The 24,343-nt window shown below is 41.3% G+C and overlaps 2 protein-coding genes across 7 annotated transcripts in view; one reads left to right on the forward strand and one right to left on the reverse strand.

Annotated features, from left to right (window-relative positions):
- Positions 1-144: 144 nt before the first annotated feature.
- On the reverse strand, positions 145-3,450 carry TCTA (T cell leukemia translocation altered). Its single transcript, XM_039334052.1, has 3 exons — positions 3,109-3,450; positions 1,216-1,270; positions 145-1,085 (listed from the first exon to the last, which is right to left on the reverse strand). The coding sequence occupies exons 1-3, from the start codon at positions 3,344-3,346 to the stop codon at positions 1,043-1,045; spliced, it is 336 nt and encodes a 111-aa protein (XP_039189986.1). The 5' UTR covers positions 3,347-3,450; the 3' UTR covers positions 145-1,042.
- Positions 3,451-3,494: 44 nt separating this feature from the next.
- Positions 3,495-24,343, forward strand: part of UBA7 (ubiquitin like modifier activating enzyme 7) — a 51,085-nt gene continuing 30,236 nt past the window's right edge. The window contains exons 1-11 of one of the 6 annotated variants that reach the window (XM_039334044.1): positions 3,495-3,759; positions 4,537-4,591; positions 6,833-6,904; positions 7,476-7,644; positions 9,807-9,941; positions 10,658-10,764; positions 10,993-11,083; positions 11,650-11,785; positions 12,403-12,497; positions 13,735-13,881; positions 14,001-14,162. In XM_039334044.1, the coding sequence (XP_039189978.1) occupies positions 3,609-3,759; positions 4,537-4,591; positions 6,833-6,904; positions 7,476-7,644; positions 9,807-9,941; positions 10,658-10,764; positions 10,993-11,083; positions 11,650-11,785; positions 12,403-12,497; positions 13,735-13,881; positions 14,001-14,162 (1,320 nt within the window). In that variant the 5' untranslated portion in view covers positions 3,495-3,608. Of the gene's footprint in view, positions 3,760-4,536; positions 4,623-6,827; positions 6,905-7,475; positions 7,645-9,806; positions 9,942-10,657; positions 10,765-10,992; positions 11,084-11,649; positions 11,786-12,402; positions 12,498-13,734; positions 13,882-14,000; positions 14,163-24,343 lie in introns of those variants that run through there. The other 5 variants (XM_039334047.1, XM_039334045.1, XM_039334046.1 and 2 more) reach the window with 5 other exon arrangements.

A 24,343-nucleotide genomic window follows, 5' to 3' on the forward strand; every position in this document is an offset into this window, starting at 1 on the left:
TTAGGAAAAGAACATGAAAAAGTTGCATGCCTCCCCTTCAATTTTTTTAAAAAGAAAAATGTGGCTGTTTTCTGCTCACTGGGTAGCATGGCCCTTAACTAATAAAATGCAGTTCACATGCAACAGCTACAATAACCACCAAGCTACTTTTGTTTTTTTAATTACATCTTTATAATCTGTATATTACAAACTCTGCAATAAGCACAATGCAGAGAAAAGAAAAGCTCGGTATTGCATCAGCACCTCTTAGATCACACAATTATACAGCAGCTTCATCTTAGTCCTTCAAGTCATAAGCACAATCGCTTATGGATTGCAAGCAGAACTATTCTAAAAAGTGTTGAGCTACAGAAAGTCATTAGCCCATACTACAAAGCTGACAGAGGTAGGAAAACATTTTTTAAAAAATGCCCAGACTAGATTTCTCCAATCCTACCAAATGTAAAGGACTACTCTGAGAATCCCTAATGAATGGCCAAATATCTTGGAGCTCTCAAGCTGTGGGCCAATACACCTAGGTGCTGCTGACTCACACTACAGTTTGTTAGGCCAAACCTACTCAGAATAAGATAACAGCTGATGATTCATGCTCAATTGGAAAAATGAGCCTGTGTCCTTTCTAAGCAGAAGCTGGCTCAGGGCCAGAGGACTTCAAGAACCAGAACAGAAAGAAATGAGGTCTGGGCCAGCAATTTAATGCTGAGAAAAATTAGGCTGGAGGTCAGTCTGCAGATAGATTTGTGGCACGTAGAAGAACAATGAAAATAATGTAATTTGAGGGGAGGGGCGGGAGAGAATTACAGCTTCCCGAACCTGAGTAAAGCAATCCTGAGATTCAGAGCTTGGCAACTGGACGGATAGGAACAGTCCTCACAGCACCAGTGATGGCCAGCAACTAAACCATAGCATGGGAGAAATGACAACTTTGATTGCACTTTCCCTTTGCACTGAACCAGCAAGGCCTCTGAGTGGGCAGGCAGGCAAGCTTCCCCATCCTCTGTGCTCCTGGCGCAGCAGGAGCCAGACTTGGTCATCTCTGTTGTTACTCTTGATGTGTTTTTGTACTTGTGTTGCTTGTGCTCTCCCTAAATTTAAAAAAGAAAAGCCAACCATATCAAAACCTTCGAGAAATGCAATTGGTGTTTTTCTGGGTTGACAGCCCCAAACCACTGATGCCATTATACGATAATCAGTTCAAGAAATAAAACAACTCACCACATAGAATAGTGTGAAGAGCCATCTGAAGTTTCTCCATTCTGTCCTCCAGGACCTGGAAAGAAAAGAAGAATGGGCAACTAAATCCTTCTGCTCCTATTCTCCTGCTCCTTGGAGGACGCCTGTTTCCCTTTTGTCTTGCAAGATGTTTACTGAAATGACTTTAAAGATACTACTATCCACAACACTCCGACCCCAAAGTAATGTAAATAGTAAAAGGTATGGCCACACAAAATCATTTGTCAGCAGACACAGTGGAAACCCTCCAATGTTCTCTTTGTTGAAAGAAACAACAATACCCAGGGGCTAAAGCTGTCTCTCTTTTCTAGATTTGTGCTGTGCAGAACTAGCGTGCTCTTAAGAAAATGCTAACGTTGAGTTTTTAAACAAAACTCTAGTACTCTTTCAGGAAAAAAAAACACTAAACCTGTTTTTACAAAGACCACAGAGAAGACTTGACAAGCACTTTGGAAAACACAAGTTGGGCATTATGTGGGAAGGGCCTCTGCCAAAGTCAGGCCCCTCCAATTCACCTGCAACTTAGCCATCCAGATCACACAGGGCAGTTCTCAATAATTGGAGCCTAATTTATACATCCATAGTAGCAGCATCTGATATGAATATCCTATTAAGTAGAATAAAACTAGAAAAAGGCCCAGTTAAAGTAGGTAATTAACTAGCACCAAACATTCACAATAACTAATAATTCATTGCTAAAATTCCATAAGTGTACTGGGAAAAGTATAGATTATGCAGAGTAGGAGAATATTCACCTTTTACAATATGAGTGTAAGAAATACTTTTGGAACATTTACATTCTTCCCCTCTCCCCCCTCCCCCGGTTTGCTATGCCCTGCCAGGATAGGAACATTTTGCTCTGTGATCAACTTCTAGAGTATTATTCATGGGTAATGTCCTCACAGTTGGAGAAGAGGAATATTGTTGGAGGAGCTAAGAGAAAACTAACTTCACTGGAGTTGCACATCCACAAATGTCAATTTAATAACGCTGCAGAATTCAACGATGCCATGTTTCTCTCTGCAGAGTGCAAATTAAGCTTAGAAGATGCCTCAGTATCAGAAATGCTTGATCATAGGTAGAGGACACTGTTAACACTTGTTGCCCAACCTTGTGCATGCTTTTACAAATGGCTAGGGGGGGAAAATTGGTAACAGAACTAGCATTCAGGATGGAGTGAAAAATGTGCATTTTAAGGGCAACCTAGCCAGAATAGATTAATGCTTGGTAACAGAACTGGCCAGCAACTAGTAAAGACCTCTCAGGAATGGGACAGAATCCCATATCTGATGTGACTCCTTCATCAGCTTATTGCTTCTTTCCCATGACCAACACCAACACCCTGGTCAACTTAACTGCCAGAGAGGCTGGAACAGTCAGCCTGGCTGCCAGGGCTTCACCACTAATAATGGTACGTGGGAATGACCTTTGGGCAAAGACCCGCAGCCAAGGGAACAGTCAGATAAAAGGCAACTTAGCCTGCAGCAGCAATGTAGACAGAAGAGACCCTCCCTAGTTGCTTGGGTAGTAATGGGGCTGGGGGACGGGAGGCAGGGAAGAGACATATGTTCAGAGTCACGCGATTCCATCAATGTAACCTTATAATAAAGTAGATTTATTTGGCGGCGCTTCCTGTCTGGTCTCTCGCAAGGCTGCCAGACAGCGAGTCAAAACAGACCCCTTCCCTGACCGGGTTTCTCCGCGGGGGGGGGGCATACTTGGAGGGAGACCCGGGCTGCTCTCCCACCTCCGCCACCCAATGGAAGACGATGGGAGACGACGGGAGCCCCAGGTGCGAATCGCGGTGCGCGCAAGGGGGGAAGCGGGACCGGGGTGGACTCAGCGCAGCGCAGGGGCTTTCGCGGGGAGCCCTACCTTGCCGATAGTAGAGGCTGGTGACGGTGTTCCCGTAGACCCGCCAGGCCACCTGTATGCCGAGCAAGCTCACCACCAGCCAGAGCAGCAGCAGCTGGAAGAGGGCGGCCCGCAAGTCCTGGGCCTCCCAGTCCGACAGGAACTCCTGCCCGAGCCAGGTGAGAGCCCGCAACACGCGCGTGGGGGCCTCCCACTCCGTGGAGGCGGGCCCAGCTCCTGCCTCAGCCTCAGCCGCCATCAAACCCACTCGCCGCTCGCACAAGGGCGAGACCCACAAGGGCTCAACGCTGCGCCACAAATCCAAACAAAACTGTCAGGAGGTCCTCGTTGCGCATGCGCTCGAAACAACTTGCAAACTCCTCCCAGCGCTGGCAGAAAGAGTCGGCTTGTATTCTTATACACGCGCGCGGGGTTCTTTCAGGTTAGGAGCGGCGAATGGAGCCGAACGTGCGCGCAAGACGTTGCGCAGAATTCAGAGACTGGCATAACGAGTGTGTGACATGACTGCGCTGCATAATTTTCACGTGCTTACCTATTTTATTCTTATTATTCAGCGATTCTCAATATTTTATACAAACGTTTTTAGTGCAGAGAAGCCGTGGAAGGAAGGCAGCCTGTGCGATCTTCAACCAAGAAAAAGGACCAACTCGGGTTCGTTTGGAGAAACGTTTAAAGAACAAATTCAGTCGTTAAATAATTGTATTTTCGAGCGATTGTTCTCTGTTCTCGCTCAGTTCCTGAAAAGCTGCAATTTCGCTTTCGTTTTACTTCTTGCCCCAAAGAATAGAAATGACTAGGCAAAACATTCAGTACAAATCGGAGACATTACTATTAGGAGTACTAGAGAAAAATGTGAATAAAGAGGACACATATTTAATTATCCATGTGGTCACAGCAGCAAGGATACTATTTGCTCAAAAGTGGAAAGCAATGAAACAGAATTTTATCGAATATGGAATGAATTTTATAGATGGAGGGGAAAAAATGGAGGTCACAGTAAAGAGATAAACTGAGATAGAGACTAGAAATGTATAGTTGTATATAGGTATATTACATGTAATTAAATGTACAATATGGACTGTGATGTCAGTCAAAGACGATTTACCATGTTCAGTGTTTTTAATCCCTTTTTTTTCTTTGTACTTAATAAAAATATTAAAAAAATAATTGCATTTTTATACTGTATAAGCAACTTCAGTACCGTTAGCTTCAGGTTGGCAAGAAAAACGCAAGCTTGTCGAAGTAGGGAAGGAAGGAAGGAAGGAAAAAGAAAGAAAGAAATCGTTCATTAAAGCCATTTTAAAGTACCGCCTCTTAAGAAAGCTCCCGTCGGAGCTGCAGCGCAAAGGAATCGAGCGATTGTTCTCTGTTCTCGCTCAGTTCCTGAAAAGCTGTAATTTCGCTTTCGTTTTCTTCCTTGCCCCAAAGGAGGCGGACTTTGCCGTTTCCAGGGTTTTTCCGGTTTGGAGCTGCTGAATTTCGGGTGAGGAGAAAGAAGCGCGAAGAGTCTGTGGGTAAAGTTTTTGATTTTCTCTGTAATGGCAAAACCTTGCGTTCTGTTGCAGTCTAGGTATGAATGTCTGTGGGATGAGCTAGCAAACCCAGGAGCATCAGAGGCGCTCCCAAAACCCAAGACAATAAAATAGCATTTTAAAAAAATATCTGAAATTTGGGGTTTTCTTAACATAAAATTTTAGTATTATCGTTAAATGGTGTGTTTTAAAGATGGGTAGATCTTTTTCGGTAAAGATGTATGGTGATGATCATTATTATTAATATAGAATTCTTATATATTATTATATAACACTGATAAAAAAAATTCTTAATCAATGTAGTCCTGTTTAATTCTGTGATGCTTGTGATTTCCTTGTTTATTCGTCTTGTATTATTTTCTTTTGCCTTTTATTTCTTGTTTGACCTTAGGATTTTCTTCCCTTCTCAAAAATGTTTAATAACTTAATACTTTTGGGGACCCAAACATTTATAGTATTTGTTTCAACTTCAGTCTCTGATATTTCTCTGTCATTCCCATACAAATGTGTTGCCCCATTTCACTTTCACCTCTACTCATTTTAATACTTTTTATTCTGCTTACTCTGCTGGAAACTCCTTCTTCCATTCCCTGTGCAATGACCATACTGAGAGTACTCTTAGAAGGGCACTCTGAAACAGCTGGGTTACTTTCTGTGTGTGAACTGATGCAGCAAGCAGGATTTGAACTGCACTACTTGTTCTGTGCTATTAAAACTGCTTGCCAGGCTGGCTGAGTAGCTCTCATATGTAGCCATACCATATCTGGGCTGAGGAATCCAGATGACTGGCAGTTGGCACAAAGAGACTCTTTTAATTTTTCATTGCCATTTGATGTTTGTCCAGATTTTTGCAGCCATAATACAGCACAGTAGCCCCACCTGTTGAGGTCCAACATGACCCTTGTTTATTTTAAAGATTATATGGGGAAGTAGAAGGGAAATTAATGGGAGGTCTTAAAACTGGCTGAAAAACCTGCCCTTGGTGGGCTGCAACACCAATCACAATCACTGCTGTTTATCCATGTAAAGATAGTCAACTGTAAGTCCAATTAAGCTCCTGGTGGTTAAATTCATGCATTTTTCTTGGCAACTGTACAGAAGTGGCTTGCTATTGCCTTTTTCCAGAATGGTTTTTTCAACTTCCCCAAAAGCCTATAGCTTTAGAATTCTCTGATGATTTCCCCCTCCAAGTATTAATTAAGTTAATTCCTGATTCTGTTGAAGGTCTGAACCCAGACAAGGTCAGCCAGATGCTGCCCCCTGCTGGGACTTGCTTTCTGATTAAATTTAATTTATTTTAGTAAGCCAGTAATTTTTTTAAGTATGGTCATAAAACCCCTAGGAGTCAGGGGTCCTCAGAATCAAAATTATTTGCCAAACACTGAAAATATTTGCAAAAGAACTAAAACACTTCTAATTTTTTAAATAATTTGTTAAAAACAGATTCCCTCCCCGAAAAGTATTTTATTTATCTAGTTATTTCTGCATTACTCAATGAGCAAATATTGTACAAATGCATCAGTTTAATTTTTAATACCATAAATGATAAATACAAACAAAATCTTTTGGGGGGCTTTCCATAATTTTTTAGAGTGGGGAAGGGTCTTGATAGAAAAAAAAATCAAGAAATGTTGTACTGAGTTATGCCATTCCAATCACGACTGACTTTGAGCAACTTGCAACAAAATAGTAATTGGATTAAAACTAGACACAGCTACATAATCACAAAAAATAATAAAAATGTGACCAATTACACCCTACCTGTAAAGGAAGAGCCAAAACATCATCCTCATCAGGAAGGATTAAAATGGCTCCTTTAGCCCTGCAAGGCCCTCTGGACTGGAGCATCAAGCTCTTAATGCAGGGGTCTTCAAACTTGGCAACTTTAAGACTTGTTGACTTCAACTCCCAGAATTCCTCAACAGCCAATTCTGGGAGTTGAAGTCAACAAGTCTTAAAGTTGCCAAGTTTGAAGACCCCTGTCTTAATGTCTTTGTGGAAAGTTAACAGGGTTGGGGCTTCTCTGATAACCCAGAGAATGTTGTTCTAGAGGAGAGGACAATTCTCCCTGGCAGTTTAGTAAGCATGGCCGTGATTGATGCTTGGACAATAAGTTTATGAATCAAGACTTTCCAATAGCCTGATTCACTTGCCTTGGTCCTCCTTTTTTTTTTTTGCTCCTGACAGTACAGAAGCAGCAGGATCAGAATGAGTGCCACAAAGGACTTTCCAGATATCGACGAGGAATTGTATTCCCGCCAACTGTGAGTTTGATAACATGGGACACAAAAGTGGGATGAATGCTAACAAACCACAAAGGGCTTTTGCTTGAGAGCCGGCGTAATAGAGACCCACTAATGATTGAGAGTAGTTAGATAATGAGTGAGCATCTGGTGGAAATTTCTTTGCAGAAGAATCTGGGGATTAAGACACCTGTTAACACTGCAAAGTAGTCCATACGAGAAGTACAACCAGGAAAACCAACTCTTATCTTTATTGTAAGGTTACATTAACAGAATTTTGCACGATTGAAAGTGTTTCTCCCCTCCTTTCCCTTTACGGAAAACTAGAGAAGGTCCTTTCTAAAACATTTCCCACGCCTGCCCTGTGTGAAACCCTTCCAGCTAAGATACCTTTTACATGCCGCTTGTCCAATTTGTCCGTCTTCCTGAAGTCATTCCATGCACAAATTGCATAATGACAGATGGGGAAAAAAATAGGAAGTGGCAATTGGCAAAGAAAATCAAAATAAGGGTAAAAGTGCAGTTGAGAAAGAGCAGAAGGAGTTCACTGTTCAGGCTTGGCATTTGCATCATTGTGATGTTTTTGTTCTAGCTATCTGCTGGGGCATGAGGCCATGCAGAAGATAGCTACAGCAACGGTGCTGATTTCTGGAATGACGGGGCTGGGGGTCGAGATTGCCAAGAATGTGATTCTTGCCGGTGTGAAATATGTCACTCTCCATGACGAAAATGATGCCCAGTGGAGTGACCTGTCCTCACAGGTATGCAATTTACTGATCTTGCCTAATGAATGTGAGAGAGCAGTTGCAAGGCATAGAACAGGTCTTCCTTTGACTTTGTTCACACATTCTGTGTAAGTTTTATCGTGCTATGGATACTTTTCCAGAAGCCTATATGTAATATATGTATATCCATAGACACCATGTGCACATACATATGCATTCTTCTATATATTATTAATTTCTAAAACCATTCCTAGCCTCCTTTGCAGAGAGTATTTCTTTCTGTACAGAAGGAGGTGGGGAATATTAATTAACTAACTAAATTTTTGCCACCCACCTTGATGTCCAAAGGAACTTTGGATTTCATCTTCTCCTTTCTTAGCACAAAGGAAGTGGCACGTTGCTTGTGCAGGAGAATTGGAGGTAACTTGTTCTCCAAATCCTCCTGTCTAAAGAAAGATGCTCCAAGTTCTTCAGCCCAGAGTACTGTGCAGCAAGAAGGGAAATTGGTCTCCACCCAGAGCTCTGTGGAGTAGATTAGAATCCCTGCAGATGGCTCCAATAATCCTCACCCTCTGCCGAATTCCACCCCCTCCAGTATTGCTGTGTCATTTTCCTGTCATTCACACTACCTAAACTTATAAGTGGCGCCAGGAGGGCAGTATGATTTTCCTCCATCCACCCTGGTTGACTGTGGAACTCACCAGACCTGCTGCAGAAGGATTGAACCTTCATACAGGGCAATTGCTTCCTCTATTCTTCTAAGCTGGAAGGAGGAGTGTGTGGCAGATAGAGATACAAGGGCACATTTCCATGCCTGCCTCATATGCCAGCATTTAAATTCTCATTCACTGAAGTTATTTCTTGTAAACCTTGGCTAAGTAAAGGTGTCAGCAGAAGTTTGCAGATGGCATTATGACAACGGAAGGAATACCCAGCATTTAAGGACAGTTTTCTAAGTGTGAGATAGGACTCAATTTCCCACATGCCATCTGGATTCTCAGCTAGTCCCAATGTATCGCTCATTTAATAACAGATAATTGTTGATAATTTAATTCTCTACAATACGTGGCTGAATGAGTAATCTAGTCTTGGGATTCTAAAAGATTGCCCAATTTGGAAAGTTTAATGAATCAGTTGTTATTCACTCCCATTAAAAGTTGTCAAAATGAGAAATACTACATTATTAGACTCTAATTGTCATAAAAGGTTAATTTAGAATCAGTGTTAAAATATTCTGGGCTCCTGCTATTTAGCATTCTCTTTAGTATAAGTGGTTGCTTAGACTGGAATAATCTCTTTTTGGCCTGGAGTAGCATGCTATCAATGTTAAACTACTAGATACTAGAATCTACCCGTGTGGTGTCAGAATTCTGTTTCTTTCAATATTGAGGAGGATTTAAAGCAATGCAAGTATTAAAGTCCTTTTCTCTCATCAGTAGAAACCTTATACCAGTGGTGGCGAACCTATGGCACGGGTGCCAGAGGCAGCACTCAGAGCCCTCTCTGTGGGCACACGTGCTGTCACCCCAGTCCTAGGCCTTCATCTGGGTTTTATAAAACCTTTTTGCTTTAGGCCTCCACTGCCATGTGCAAAAAAAAAAAAAAAAAAAGGTTCAATCAATCAGTCAATTTCAACTTCTCGCGGGGAAAAAAAAGATCTTGCAAAGTGGGAATTGATTGATTGAACTTTTTAGTTTCACCCAGCCTGCCGTTACCACCGCAGCCATGCCCAGCCAATGGGCCACACCCACCCGGCACCCAACGATGCATAAGTGGGTTTTGGGTTGCAGTTTGGGCACTCGGTCTCTAAAAGGTTCGCCATCACTGCCTTATACATTTATCTTACACTCCTGGAGTATTACAGCTACTGTATTTCTTACACAGTGTATAGTGCAGTATTTCTCAACCTTAGCAATTTTAAGATGGATGGGCTTCAAGTCCCTGGCTGGGGAATTCTGGGAGATATAATCCATCTATCTTAAATTTACCAAGGTTGAGAAACACTGCTGAATACACACATGGTATGCAAATGCTGCTGGAAATGGAGATGTAAAATCAACTCCAAAATATGCTATTAGACAGTGCTGTGCATCTGATAGTAAAATAAGGCAAGAAAAGGGTAAAAGTGCTGTTTTACTGGTGGCAAAGAATTCTGTAAAGGACTTTTCTTTACTCTTAGCATTGTTGTGTCTCTGTAGTTCTACCTGTCAGAGAATCATGTGGGGCAAAACCGAGCTAAGGTTTCCCAGGAACAACTCTCCACGTTAAATAGCAAGGCCGAGGTGAAATTTAACACCAGTAAACTGACGGAGAACTTCTTGGATACTTTCAAGGTAAGACAGAGTTATGTGTCTCATGCCATGGAAGTGAGAAATATGGGAGAAGAAGCAGTTTTAGTGATGCTAAAAAGAAGTGATGAAAGCTAACAATTAGTCAGGATCTACCTGAATTGATGGAAGAGTTTCTGTTCTTCATCCTACAGTAGTAAGAAAGCTTATTAATCCATCTTAAATATTTCTGTCAGCTGTAACTTTATGGTAAATTTTCCAAAAGAATTGTAAGATTTTGACTGGGAGTTGCATCTGCAAAAGCGTGCAGTTGCCTTGACTAACCTGTCCAGAATGGACAGGTGTGTGGTGTATTCTTTTTTTTTTATTAAAAGTTTTAAAAATTTTATAGTATATCCCAAATCCCTCCCACCCCTCCCCCCTCCCCCACTTCCCAGAGCTGATTACAGGGTTACAAATAAACAATCACAATCTAACTAACATTACCCAACTATACTAACAATCAAATCCATAACATACATTAACTCCTTTTCAAAATAAATATTAACAAATTAAAAATGAAAATAAAAATATAATTAAACCATAATATTAAAAATAATATAAATTCAACCATATTAAACTATTAGTAATAATCTAAAATTTATGTGTGGTGTATTCTTGTCAGACATTAAACGGAGAGTGTATGTTTGGAGAGTATCCTCCCAGTCATTCTCTGTGATTGGATATTCCTTAATGTGGCTTATGTATCCAATGTATTCCAGGTTGTGGTCCTGACCAACTCATCCTTGGAGGAACAGCTGGATATCAGTGATTTCTGCCATGCCAACCAAATTTGCTTTGTCCTAGCTAACACAAAGGGCCTGGCTGGGTATGTATGGATGAATGGTTTGTCCTTTTTCTAGGAGGGGACCAAGGAGATGGAAAATGTATATAAATAATGCTGGAACATTGTAGAGAGAAAATTTTTTGAATAGGAAGACTGTGTAGTTGAAAGTTACTGTTAGTCTGTATGTGTGCTACGTGTTTCTAAGGGTGGCATATACGTTGAATGCATCCTTTGAGGCATAACTTATTTTTCTTTTCCTCTTGATTCCAGACAGGTTTTCTGTGACTTTGGAGAAAACTTTGTGGTGTATGATCCTTCAGAAGCTGAGCCTATATCTGCTGCCATTAAACACATCACCTTGGTAATTTCTTTCCCTGGGCTAACAGTGACTGTTTTACCAATATACAATCACATACTTTGCAAACCAAGCCAATATTTTTCATTACCACTCTATTTTCTGTATTACTTTTGTACTCGTAATTCCCTTCTTGCGCCCTCTCCTTTCAAACCTCAGTATAATATCTCTATCCAAGGTAGCCCCCATGTTTATTTTTATGAAGGGATTATCAGGAGATGGTGTCTGATTTCGGTCAAGGGGAATCATCTAAATAATAAATAATGATATGACGAGGCGCTTGTATTTATGTGAAATCCCAGCACATTTCCACTGTGGATGAAGAATTTCCATTTCAAAGCAACTATTCTCTCTCAAGCTGAAAAGCGGGGAGGGGGGGAGGTAAGCCAAGCTGTCTGTTTTTTCCCCCTATAGCTGGATTACTACTAATTAACCCTTGTCAATTTTATTAATATTGCAAGGTCAGTTTGGGGTGCATTTTATATTGGAATCCAGACAATTAGAGAGGAAATAGGTTGATCATGCTGAAAGGGAAGATAATAATTAATCTCAGATTTCTCTCCTTCATCCAGGGTAATCCTGGTCTCTTGACTGTGGTCCATGATGATGACCAGGAACATGGCTTCATGGATGGTGACTGGGTGATGTTTTCTGAGATTGAGGGGATGACACAACTGAATAGTTCTAAGTCTACGATCCGTGTGAAAGGTAATAGGACTTTTTTTTTCTTTCCCTTCAGGTCTCCACATGTCTTTCTTACTTGAATGTGGAACAGGTTCATAAAGAACTGGAAGATTAATATGGAAAACCCATCATGAAATTGAGATGGTGAAGAGTGTACAGTATAAGAGAAGAATGAGAGAATGGTTTAGTGGTGGTGTTGATAGGAAAGTTGTGAGGCTTCAGTGTGGAAGTATAAAATATTTGTCAGGAAACCAAAATATTTTCAAGCTCAGAGAAACCTGAATTTCAAATGTAAAATGTAAATGTAAAAATAATGACTGAGGTTGAAGAATAGATTTGGCTGGGGAAGGGAAAAGAAAGGAAAGGGAAGGGAAGGGAAAGGGAAAAAAGTAAATAGCTGGATAGGTAGGTAGGCCAGACTTACCCGATTCTGAGGCCTAGGAAGTCGACCAAATTTTTTCTGGAATGTGTGAAGTGCCTGGAAGGCTGCATGAAGAATGTGATAACGATGTACATTTTACATTTTTAGCAACTGGATTCACATGATTTTATCTGACTCTGAAAATCAAACTGCATAGGGTTAGGGTTAGGATTAAGCATAGACTCAGGGCAGAATCTCAATCTTTTTGCTCTGTTTTTAGGAAACACCCTGGAAATTGGAGACACGTCTTCCTTTTCTCCCTACCAGCGTGGTGGGATCATCAGTCAGGTCAAGATGCCTCAAAAACACTCCTATGTAGGTTCTCATTTCTGTGCTGTACATATCTTGGGAGTTTTGAAAAACAGAGTTCTTCTTTTCAGGCTACTTTACAGAAAGGATTGATTCTTGAACAAGTATGTTGCTCTAGCTAAGAATTGTGAGATGTACAGTGTTGTTTCATGAGGGAAAGAGAGATTAAAATAAGCTTTCATCCAACTTGTTACCTTCCTGACATTTTTAGACTATTGATCCTTTCATAATGAATTCACACTGCACATCCTCCAGTTGAAATGAGGCTGGGAGGTAGAGCGCCTGCTTGAGAAAGATTAGTATAAGCTGAGCTTGCTTGCTTGTGATATAAAATTCTGTGTAAGAAACTGCTGGCCAGCAACTCAGTAGTATATACATGCTTCATGCAAAAAACCTCAGCTTTGTTCCAGGTTGAGTTAAACTGGGAAGGATGTCTGTCTGAGCTCAACTTGAAAAAATCATTGTAGATTAATGGCACATGTATCAGTAGTGACATGTAGCAGAATGATTCACCTCTTCTGATCTTAAACACATACACACACATAAGAGTCCAAGCTTGGATCACTGTCTGAAAGGTTGGGGTAGTTAGTGCACTCTCTCTCTCTCTCTCTCATTGTATATATTTTGTGGTTTGTATGTAGGAGAAAATGGTAAATGCGTTTCAGTGGTAAATGCAAGCTCAGCCCCATGTCCTGTTCATTATTATATAACTATATTACTAAAAATGAATGTCAACAATATTATTGCATTTCTTTATGTACTTCAAAAGTACCATAGTTCAGCGGTCCCCAACCTTTCCACCTCCACGGACTGGCAGCGGTGGTGGCAGGGCAGGGGGAAGAGGTGATGGTTTCGTGCGTGTGCTTTCCCCTTGTGCAAATGGAGCTTCGCTTGCGTGCTCGCCCTCCACTTGCACAGCCTGGTTCCCAACAGGCCATGGCCTGCTGCTGGGCCGCAGACTGGGTTTGGGGATCCTTGCCATAGCTGATAAGTGTTAATAGTAATTTGCTTGTATATAATTTCTTGTAAAAAAAGGGCTTTTTGTCTCTGTCTGCAGTTCTTTGTTACTGTAACGTTGGATTTAAAATTCAAAAATCTGAGACTTGCTGGGGCAGATGTTAGTGGGCTAAGTGTGCTTTACATATTCTTTTGGCAAGAGAACTTCTTGAGATATGGTATCTGAGAGGAAGGACATGTTATTAGATAAAGCTTTCCCTTTTTGCTTATTTCTCTATATTCATAGTTGTCTCTGCGAGCCTGCATGGATAATCCCAAGATCAACACCCAAGACAGAAATAAATTTTTTCGTTATCGCACTCTTCATGCAGCCTTCCAGGCACTTCACACATTCCAGAAAAAATTTGGTCGACTTCCTAGGCCTCAGAATCAGGTAAGTCTGGCCTACCTACCTATCCAGCTATTTACTTTTTTCCCTTTCCCTTCCCTTCCCTTTCCTTTCCCTTCCCCAGCCAAATCTATTCTTCAACCTCAGTCATTATTCTTTGGCAGGCAGATGCAGATATGTTAATAGAGCTGGTGAGGACCCCAGCTATGGAGGCTATGGATCAGGAACAAGAGAATCTGATACGGACGTTTGCATATGGATGTATGGGGGATCTGAGCCCTATGAATAGCCTTATTGGAGGCCTTGCTGCCCAAGAAGTCCTAAAGGTGAGCGGCAGAACTTTAACAGCAGGCAGAAGTTGATTGGCTGATTTGATTGCTTTTTTTAAAAAAAAAATTATTAAAGAATAATACTATTAATTACTTAATAGTAATTAAGCATCAACTAAAATATGGTTTTAAAAAGAAAATGAAAACAAATAGGAAAGGGAAATAACAAAAATGAAAGCAAATGGGAAAAGGAAAAAGGATTTGTGGTACGATAGAAAGTGATCATTTTGGAATATATGTTCACTTGTGAGAGAAATACCAACATTTTAAAGTCCATATTGTGATTATCTTCTATTTAGCCAATTAATGGGGGGAGAAAGAATGTCAATTCAAGATGAATACCTATTGAACCAAGGATTTACTCTCGTTCTCAAAACTAGAACAAGACTTAAAGAATAGGGTAAATCTGACCTGTGTTACCCCCTCCTCTTCAGTAACTCTTACCCCTGATGAACTTTTCCATGCTTTCCTTTCCTTAGCCTTTTGGCTAAGATCAAGTGTGTGTGCAGCATGGCATAGCGGTAGTCCTTGGTTAATGGCGGTCATTGGGACTGAAATCTCCACTGCTAAGCAGTGTCACATGACTTTAACACTTAGCAATCCCTTAGCACCTGCCAGAGGCATTCCATGCTTCTTACCTTTCTGCACTGACTCTCTATTCTCTGCTTGGCTTTCTGCTCCTCCTCGTCTCGGGGGGGGGGGGGCTGGCTGAAAGAGCTGCCTGCTGAAGGAGTTTATATCCCCTCCATGCATGGAAGTAAACTCGTTCTGGACCATCATTAAGTGAACGGTCACAAGGCAGAGACTACCTGTAGTTCCAAAAACTTCTATCTACTATAGGAATTGTAGTCCACATACTATCTGCAATCATTTCCCATAGATATTTCTGATGGATTTCCATTGTATGTGTGTGATATTAATCATGTTACACTAAACTGAATTTTTATTACATAATAATAGGAAACATTGTTGTGCCCAAACCTTTCATTATTAAGGACATTGTCTTAAGCGTTAAGGAAATACTGCTAAGATATGCCTTGGCATAAAAAGCCCGTGGTCCAGTAATTGAACATTTGGATTTGGTAAATCCAGGCTCAAGTCCTCACTCAGTGATAAATTTAGTTTCTTTCAGCATAGTAAACATCATAAAATGATTGCAAGGTTAAAATGAGAGGAGCTCCTGGAGAAGTTCAATGTAGGTCAGTGGTGGCGAACCTATGGGACGGGTGCCTGAGGTGGCACTCAAAGCCCTCTCTGTGGGCACGTGCGCCGTTCGCTCCAGTCCTAGGCCTTCAGCTGGGTTTTATAAAACCTTTTCGCTTTAGGATCCACCGCCATGTGCAAAAAAAAAAAAAAAAGGTTCAACCAGTCAATTTCAACTTCTCACGGGGAAAAAAAGATCTTGCAAAGTTGAAATTGATTGATTGAACTTTTTAGTCCCACCCAGTCTGCCGTTACCACCGCAGCCGTGCCCATCCAATTGGCCACGCCCACCCAATTGGCCACACCCAGCCAATGGGCCACACCCACCCGGCACTCGACGATGCATAAGTGGGTTTTGGGGTGCAGTTTGAGCACTCGGTCTCTAAAAGGTTCGCCATCACTGATGTAGGTTATACCCACAATAATTAATAATCATGCTAGTGATATCTAATATAAAACAGTAGTTTTAAAAAGCTATAAATCAGGAAGTCTCAAGGTGTCACCTCTTTTTAATATGTGCCCTAGGCAAGCCAGTCTTTTTCAACCTTAGTATTCCTCATCTGCAAAAGAAAGTACAGAAACATAATATTGACTTAACTTACAAGATTCTTAAAAGGATTAATTAATAAAATACACAAAGTGCTTTGAATGCATGAGAGCAGTATACAATATTAGGAATAACTATGAATTTTTTATAGGAAACTAAAAGTAATAGTTTTGAAGCTGCATGAGAAGCTTTCCATCCATTGTGCTGGCTTCGCTAATCATTTCTGTAGCTGTACCTGAACGAGTCGTCTTAGGCTTCCCATTGAGAATTGCAGCTGCCCCACTGGCTTTGGTCCTAGTACTGAAATTCAGCTTTCTGACTTCCATTAACTGGCTTTGTACTGGGTTTCCCAATGAAGGATGTCCACTATTTTTTTTTTTAAATCGAGGCATGATTAAGAAAGTTTGGCCTCTTGCAGTCTGGACCTCTTTTAATATTCAAGGTGTTTCTGCCATAATATTTAGCCATAATTTTGAAGCCAGACAACATGATATTCCTTTCTTAACCAGCTTGTGGTGTGTCTTTATTTTGTTCTTCCTTCTTGCTCATCTGGAATGGTGGACTCACAGATCTTCTAGCGCAGCAGTCCCCAATTTTTCCAGCTCTGCGGACCAACAGCGGCAGGGGAGGCGGACGGCGGTAGTGAGGGGGAGGGGATGGTTTCACATGCGCAAATGGAATTTTGTATGCCCGCCTGCCACTTTTGCGGCCCGGTTTCCAATGGGCCATGAACTGGTACCAGTCCACACACTGGGGGTTGGAGACCTCTTCTGTAGCCTGAGGGCATGATTTTAGATAAAAGCTGGGTTTTTCTAATCTGAGAACTCAACTAAGGAAGATGTATACTACTCATAGATTGTCCAAGCTATTGTTAAGAGAGATGACAATTAAAGAATATTTAATGTTAATTTTTACTACTCACACTGGCATGGTTTTTGCTTTAACTCCAGCATTGTGCATCTAATTGTCCTAACTGGACAATTTTCTAATTGGAATGGATTACAATATGTGGAATGGATTTCAAATTAGTGGAACGACTTGCCTCCAGAAGTTGTGGATGCTTCTTCACTGGAGGTTTTTAAGAAAAGATTGGGCAGCCATTTGTCCAGAGTGGTATAGGGTCTCCTGCTTGGGCAAAAGGGTGGACTAGAAGACCTCCAAGGTCCCTTCTTATAAAATATTATAAAATTCAGCCAGATAGTAGTAATAGTAATAATAATAATAATAGTCTCTAGAAACTGCAGTTTAGAACAGCTCACCAAATTTGCAATCTTTTTAACATTACAGAGATCTATCATAACTCGGTCAGGATATATTTTTTATTATTATTAAAAAGTTAAATGAGCTCTTTCATAGTGAACAAGGACCATGCTTGGTTTTGCAGTTAGCCTAAGCATCAAAGCAGTGTGTGTGTGTGTGTGTGTGTGTGTGTGTGTGTGTGTGTGTATGTATGTGTGTGTGTGTGTGTGTGTGTGAGAGAGAGAGAGAGATCATCCTCACTTTTTTGACCATTCCCTATAGATACCTCTAAGTTGACAGCATATCACTGAACAATTCAACTTTCAAGCATTTTGTGGTTAGGATGCAAAATGTTTTTCCAGTGTGCCAGTTTTAAGTTGTGTGCTCTTGAATTCCCAGAATTCCCCAGCCATAAAAAACACTGTTCTGAGTAGTTGGTGTAAGACAGTACCGTATATTCTGGCGTATAAGACGACCCCCCTCTTCAGCGCCAAGTCGCATGCCTAGAAAGTCGTCTTATACGCTGGAAACTACCATTATTTCCGGCGTATAAGACGACTTGGCATATAAGACGACCCCCGACTTCGGCGCCAACTTCAACGCTCTTAAAAGTTGTCTTATATGCCGGCATATACAATATTTCTCAACCTCAGTGACTTTAAGGTGTGGACTTCAACTCCCAGAATTCCCCAGCCAGTCACTGAGCTTGATGATGATGATGATGATGATAATAATAATAATAATAAAGTTGGAAGGGACCTTGGAGGTCATCTAGTCCAACCCCCTGCTCAGGCAGGAAACCCTATACCATTTCGGATAGATGGCTGTCCAGTCTCTTCTTAAAAACTTCCAGTATTGGAGCATTCACTGCTTCTGGAGGCAGGTTGTTCCATTGGTTAATTGTTCTAACTGTCAGAAAGTTCTAGGTTGCTTTTCTCCTTGATTAGTTTCCATCTGTTGCTTGTTGTCCTGCCCTCAGGCACTTTGGAGAATAGCTTGACTCCCTCTTCTTTCTGGCAGCCCCTGAGATATTGGAACACTGCTATCATGTCCTCCCTCGTCCTTCTCTTCGTTAAACTAGACATACCCAATTCCAGCAACCGTTCCTTATATGCTTTAGCCTCCAGTCCCCTAATCATCTTTGTTGCTCTTCTCTGTACTCTTTCTAGAGTCTCAGCATCTTTTTTACATCGTGGTGACCAAAACTAGATGCAGTATTCCAAGTGTGGCCTTACCAAGGCATTGTAAAGTGGTATTAATACTTCATGTGATCTTGATTCTATCCCTCTGTTAATGCAGCCCAGCACTGAGTTGGCTTTTTTGACAGCTGCATCACACTGCTGGCTCATATTTAAGTGATTGTCCACTAGGACTCCAATATCCCTCCCACAGTTACTACTATTGAACAAGGTACTCCCTAAACTACACCTGTACATTTGGTTTTTCTTGTCTAAATGTAGAACCTTACTTTTTTCACCATTGAATTTCATTTTGTTAGATAGCACCCAGTGTTCAAGTCTGTCCAGGTCCTCCTGTATCTTAAGCCTGTCTTCTGGAATGTTGGCTATTTCTGCCAGCTTGGTGTCATCCGCAAATTTGATGAGTTCCCCATCTATCCCCTCGTCCAAATCGTTGATGAAGATGTTGAAGGGCACTGGGCCTAGAACAGAGCCCTGGAGCACCCCACTACACACTTCCCTCCATGTAGATGCAGTTTCATTGAGGACCACACGCTGAGTACGGCCGGTCAGTCAGCTGGTGGTGATGCTATCCAATCCACTTTTTTCTATCTTATCAAGTAATAGGTTGTGATCTACTTTATCAAATGCCTTACTGAAGTCCAAGTAAATTATATCCACAGCATTCCTCTGATCCATTAATTTTGTCACTTGGTCAAAGAATGCAATAAGGTTTGTCTGGCATGATCTGTTTTTGACAAACCCACATTGGCTTTTAGTAGTGATTTTGTTTGCCTCTAGGTCAGTGGTTCTCAACCTGTGTGTCGGGACCCCATTTGGGGTCGAATGACCATTTCACAGGGGTCGCCAAACAAGGCTGTCCGCCATTTTTTTCCCCTTTTCTTTGGCCACGCCCCTGGCACCCGGTGATGTATAAGTGGTTGGGGGTCACTACAACATGGGGAACTGTATTATGGGGTCGCGGCATTAGAAAGATTGAGAACCACTGCTCTAAGTGTTTGCTGATTCGTTGTTTGATTATCTTTTCCAGAATCTTCCTAGGAATTGAGGTCAAGCTGATAGGTCTGTAATTTCCTGGATCCATTTTTTTTCCTTTTTTGAAGATGGGAACTACATCAGCTCTTTTCCAGCCCTCTGGTATTTCCCCAGTGCTCCAAGATCTTTGAAAAATATACTTCAGTGGTTCTGAGATCACATCTGCCAGTTCCTTGAAAACTTTGGGGTGTAATCCATCTGGTCCTGGTGATTTGAACTCACTTATCATTTTCTTGCCTATCTTAACTTGTGTTTCTATACTGTTTTTTATGGCACTATTTTTGATAGGTTGGTCTGTTTTTTCCCTTTGTGTAAAGACATATGCAAAAAACGAGTCAAATAGTTCTGCTTTCTCCCTGTTGCTTGTCACCTTCTTGCCACTTTCGCCCACTAATGGACCAATCATTTCCTTCATTTTTTTCTTGTTTTTTACATGTTGAAAGAAGCTTTTTTTTGTTACTTTTGACTTTGGTCGCAAGCCTTAGTTCATTATGAGCCTTAGCTTTCCTCACTTCATCTTTGCAGGCTCGGGCTATTTGTTGATATTCTGATTTAGTTATGTGCCCCTCTTTCCACTTTCTATACTTGTCCTTTTTATCTTTCAATTTATCAGAGAGATGAAAGTATGTTTTGCTCAGAATTTATAAAATGTCCACCAGATGGCAGATTATGCTTTTAAATCATTTTTAAGGAATGATAGGAAGCTGAGCTTATCTGTTTCTCTCAGTTGCACCAGAAGGAGGCCAGAGAAGAGAGGAGAAACTCTTCCTCCACAGACCGCTGTTTAGAAGGATGGCCACTTAAACATCAACCCAAAGAGGAAATGCATCTCAAGAAAAAAATATATATGCTGATTTGCAACATACTGTATACAGCTCATTTATAATTACATTGTTTGGGTGTTTTAGGTGTTTTCCTAAGACACCATATGTTCCTGTGTGGGTTAGGATATTGGATGTTTCCTTTGCTGTCCTTTTATGACCTTGCATTCATGGTTCTGCAAGTGGCCAGAGATAGCAGGCCATCTGCACGTATTCACACTTGATACTTCCTATACTGTCCCCTAAGTCCGGGTCAACAGATTACAGCAGGAGTCTTCAAACTTGGCCCTTTTATGACTTGTGGACTCCAACTCCCAGAATTCCTCAGCCAGGCACGTTGAAGTCCACAAGTCATAAAAGGGCCAAGTTTGAAGACCCCTGGATTACAGCCACATGATAGATGAGCAACTTCTTTGTCACTGGACAAGATTCCTAATACAGAGATGTTTTTTGAAGAGTAATATGAAACATGACCCTTTTCTATTTAGGCCCAATTTGCTCCTCGGCATATAGTCATGCCAGCCATATCGCCATGGATGTGTCTTCAGACAATGCTGGCTCCCTTGGCTAAGAAAGGGAGGTGAGCATCGCTCCTTAGAGTCGGACACGACTGGACAGGGGAAACCTTTACCTTTACCTTTATCCTGTGCCTAAAGGTCTTCACTGTATGCTGTCTCCTAGGTGTGAGTGGTGCATTTTCAATTGGCCATAAGGCTGGTTTCATACTTTGTGAGGAAGAGAGAATAAATATAATAAAGACTTTATCATGTACTCATTTTTGCGTACAGGTAGTCCTCAGCTCAAGACTGGTTGCTTATTATTATTATTATTAATAATAATAATAATAATGTTGGAAGGGACCTTGGAGGTCATCTAGTCCAACTCCCTGCTCAGGCAGGAAACCCTATACCATTTCAGACAAATGGCTGTCCAGTTTCTCCTTAAAAACCTCCAGTGTTGGAGCATTCACCGCTTCTGGAGACAGGCAGGTTGTTCCACTGGTTAATTGTTCTAACTGTCAGAAAGTTTCTCCTTAGTTCTAGGTTACTTCTCTCCTTGATTAGTTTCCACCTGTTGCTTCTTGTCCTGCCCTCAGGTAGCTTGGAAAGTAGCTTAAGTCCCTCTTCTTTGTGGCAGCCCCTGAGATATTGGAACACTGCTATCATGTCCCCCCTCATCCTTCTTTTCGTTAAACTAGACATACCCAATTCCAGCAGCCGTTCCTTATATGCTTTAGCCTCCAGTCCCCTAATCATCTTTGTTGCTCTTCTCTGTACTCTTTCTAGAGTCTCAACATCTTTTTTACATCGCGGTGACCAAAACTGGTTTGCAGTCACGATGGCTGTCGTAAAACGTTGCAGGTCACCGCATTTCTGGCTCTTGGCAACCTGTCCACATTTAAAACTGGTTGCCAAGTGCCCTGTGATCGTGTGGTGGCCATTTGCAATCTTCACTGCCAGCTTCCTCAGAAAGTCATTGAGGAAACAAGCAGGGAAAGTCACAAGTGAAGAGGATTTGAGGTCCAGTCTTCCGGCACTCTGCAGGGAAGGAAACCCTCATGGGCACTGGAGGACTGGACCTCAAGTCTGGTGAAAGCACGTAGCAAACGCCATCATTCTCACAATTGTTTTCTTCAGTGGTGAGGGACAGGACCTGGCTCTCCTGGGTGTGATGGCTGCACCATGCTCTGGAGGTCTGGGTTGTCTCCCTCGCGCTTCAGTTAACAACCACAACTGGGAGAACCAGGATTGTGATTATTGAGCAAAGCGGTCATGTGGCATCTTGCTTAATAACCACTTTGTTCAAAAACCAAGATTCCAGGCCCACTTGTGGTTGCAAATGGAGGACTACTTGTAAAGCTAAATGTCCTCCTCTTGGCCCCTTGTCTTACTGCATGCTTCCTACTGTACTTTCTGAGAAGCACAATTTGATCAGTGTAAATGTAATTATAGGATGCACTGAGGAAACCTGTGATTCAAATCTTACCTCTGTAAGCCCTTTTGCAAATGATTATGAGGCAGCTTCTGATTCTACCAGATAAAGGGCACAGAGCAGTTTATCTTTTTAATATCTTTTTGTGATAAGCAAAACCTATAAAGAGCTTTTGGAAAAAAACAGGAAAGCTAAGAAATAGGAGATGATGTCTCAACCATTACAACCCAGGTAAAATTCCATAAAGGAGGCAGACCGATTGCACAAAAGACACTTCAAGAAACAACTTAAGATTTTATCTTTTATCTTTTATGAGTTGATAAGAGACTTGTTGAAGCCCTTACTCAGAGCTCTGACACACACTGACTACTGAAAGTCAAAATATATTGGTAACTAAATAGCTAAAGTCTGGCCAAATGTATTACTAATCACGAGATATGTAGAGCACCTTAGGGGGAAATTACTTGGGATTTTTCTAGCTGATTCTCTAGATATGTCAAACGATGAATGAACTGAAGGATGTAGCCATTGTAAGACACTCCTACAATGGCCAAATGTTAACTTAAATAGAAGAAATGTATAAGAGAATTTAAAGATCAGGATTCTGATGATCCCTAGTTCATCAGACAAGATGTATTGCAATATAACGATTACAAGAGTGGGTAAGAGGAGCAATGCCATACTTTCCTTTATTGAGATTTAATTTACCGGACCAAAACCATGGAAACTTAAAAGCTGATTTTGGGCTTGTCACCCTCTCTTAGCAAACCTCTGGTTTTTTTTTTTTTTTTTTTTTTGCAGTCATCACAATGAAGGTAAATCCCCATGTAAGCTGGCTTGAGCTTCTAAAAGGTGGAAGAGACAAGATCAGAAAAAGGAAAGGAGGCGAGGTTGTCGTGCAGGAATACAAGCTAATTTGAGGGCTAATCCACATGGAGCTCCATTTCCATCTGTCCTGTTTGCCATTGCTCGCTCCCTAGAGACTAAAATGGAAGATCTGTAACTTGAGCTGGCCAAGAATAAGGAGTGTATATCGGAGGTGGTGACCATTTGAAGCTGTATGCAACAAAATTTCATTTTGATGTATGCTGATTGGTGTACTTTCAAAGTGACAATAAAGTTATTATTATTATTAAATACAGGCTGGATAGAACTCTAATATTACTTACATCTAGTGCAGCTGTTAAGTTTCCCTGTAACATTTCCTCTTTAAACTGTAGTTTTCTCACACATACTGTAATAATAATAATAGTAGTAAAGTTGGAAGGGACCTTGGAGGTCATCTAGTCCAATCCCCTGCTCGGGCAGGAAACCCTACACCATTTCGGACAAATGGCTGTCCAGTCTCTTCTTAAAAACTTCCAGTGTTGGAGCATTTACTGCTTCTGGAGGCAAGCTGTTCCACTGATTAATTGTTCTCACTGTCAGGAAGTTTCTCCTTAGTTCTAGGTTGCTTCTCTCCTTGATTAGTTTCCACCCGTTGCTTCTTGTCCTGCCTTCAGGTGCTTTGGAAAATAGCTTAATTCCCTCTTCTTTATGGCAGCCCCTGAGATATTGGAATACTGCTATCATGTCCCCCCTTGTCCTTCTCTTCGTTAAACTAGACATACCCAGTTCTCGCAACCGTTCCTTATATGGCTTATATGGCTCCCTCCAACTATCATTCTTCTTTTAGGCTTTCTTTCGTTCTACTGTGTCTACAGTCCTGGCCCTAAAGTTCTTCAGTCCTGGAATTTCCCAGTTTGATTCATGCTGAGCCATAACATGGTTTGGTTAGGTTTTCTTTGGGATATTTGATTTAGTATGATATGTGAAGGTAGCCATTGTAGTTTGTAGACAGTGACTTACAGTATGATATTCTTATGTTTGGTTGCACAGTCAGACCGTTATTTAGACTGGTTTCGGCATTTGTATCCACCTATTGAGTCCTTCCTAAGGATCTGGGGTAGGCAAATGTGGTTATTTGATGGTGTTAAAGATATCGTCACAGGATGTATGATGTTCCAAGGAAAACAGCCTTTTGCAATTGACTGATGGTGATTTTTATCAATGCTCTTGTGTTCAAATGGTGCTCCAGATTTTTTGGGACATGTTGGTTCTATCTTTGTTTTTTTGTGTGTGATTTTTCACCAAGTTTTTTTTTATTCTGCTGTTTCGAGTACTGCAATGTCCAATTTCTTGTGGATAGTTCAGTGCACCATT

The sequence above is a fragment of the Crotalus tigris genome, unplaced genomic scaffold (genome assembly GCF_016545835.1).
Source record: "Crotalus tigris isolate CLP2741 ecotype Arizona unplaced genomic scaffold, ASM1654583v1 scf7180000017625.6296891, whole genome shotgun sequence".
NCBI lineage: Eukaryota > Metazoa > Chordata > Lepidosauria > Squamata > Viperidae > Crotalus > Crotalus tigris.

Excerpts from the sequence above, each read along its gene's own strand:
- TCTA (XM_039334052.1), bottom strand. The coding sequence starts at position 3,346 with ATGGCGGCTGAGGCTGAGGCAGGAGCTGGGCCCGCCTCCACGGAGTGG. Across the intron at positions 1,271-3,108 it reads CAGCCTCTACTATCGGCAAG|GTCCTGGAGGACAGAATGGA; the intron begins GTAGGGCTCCCC and ends TTTTCTTTCCAG. Across the intron at positions 1,086-1,215 it reads TCTTCACACTATTCTATGTG|GGAGAGCACAAGCAACACAA; the intron begins GTGAGTTGTTTT and ends TTTTAAATTTAG.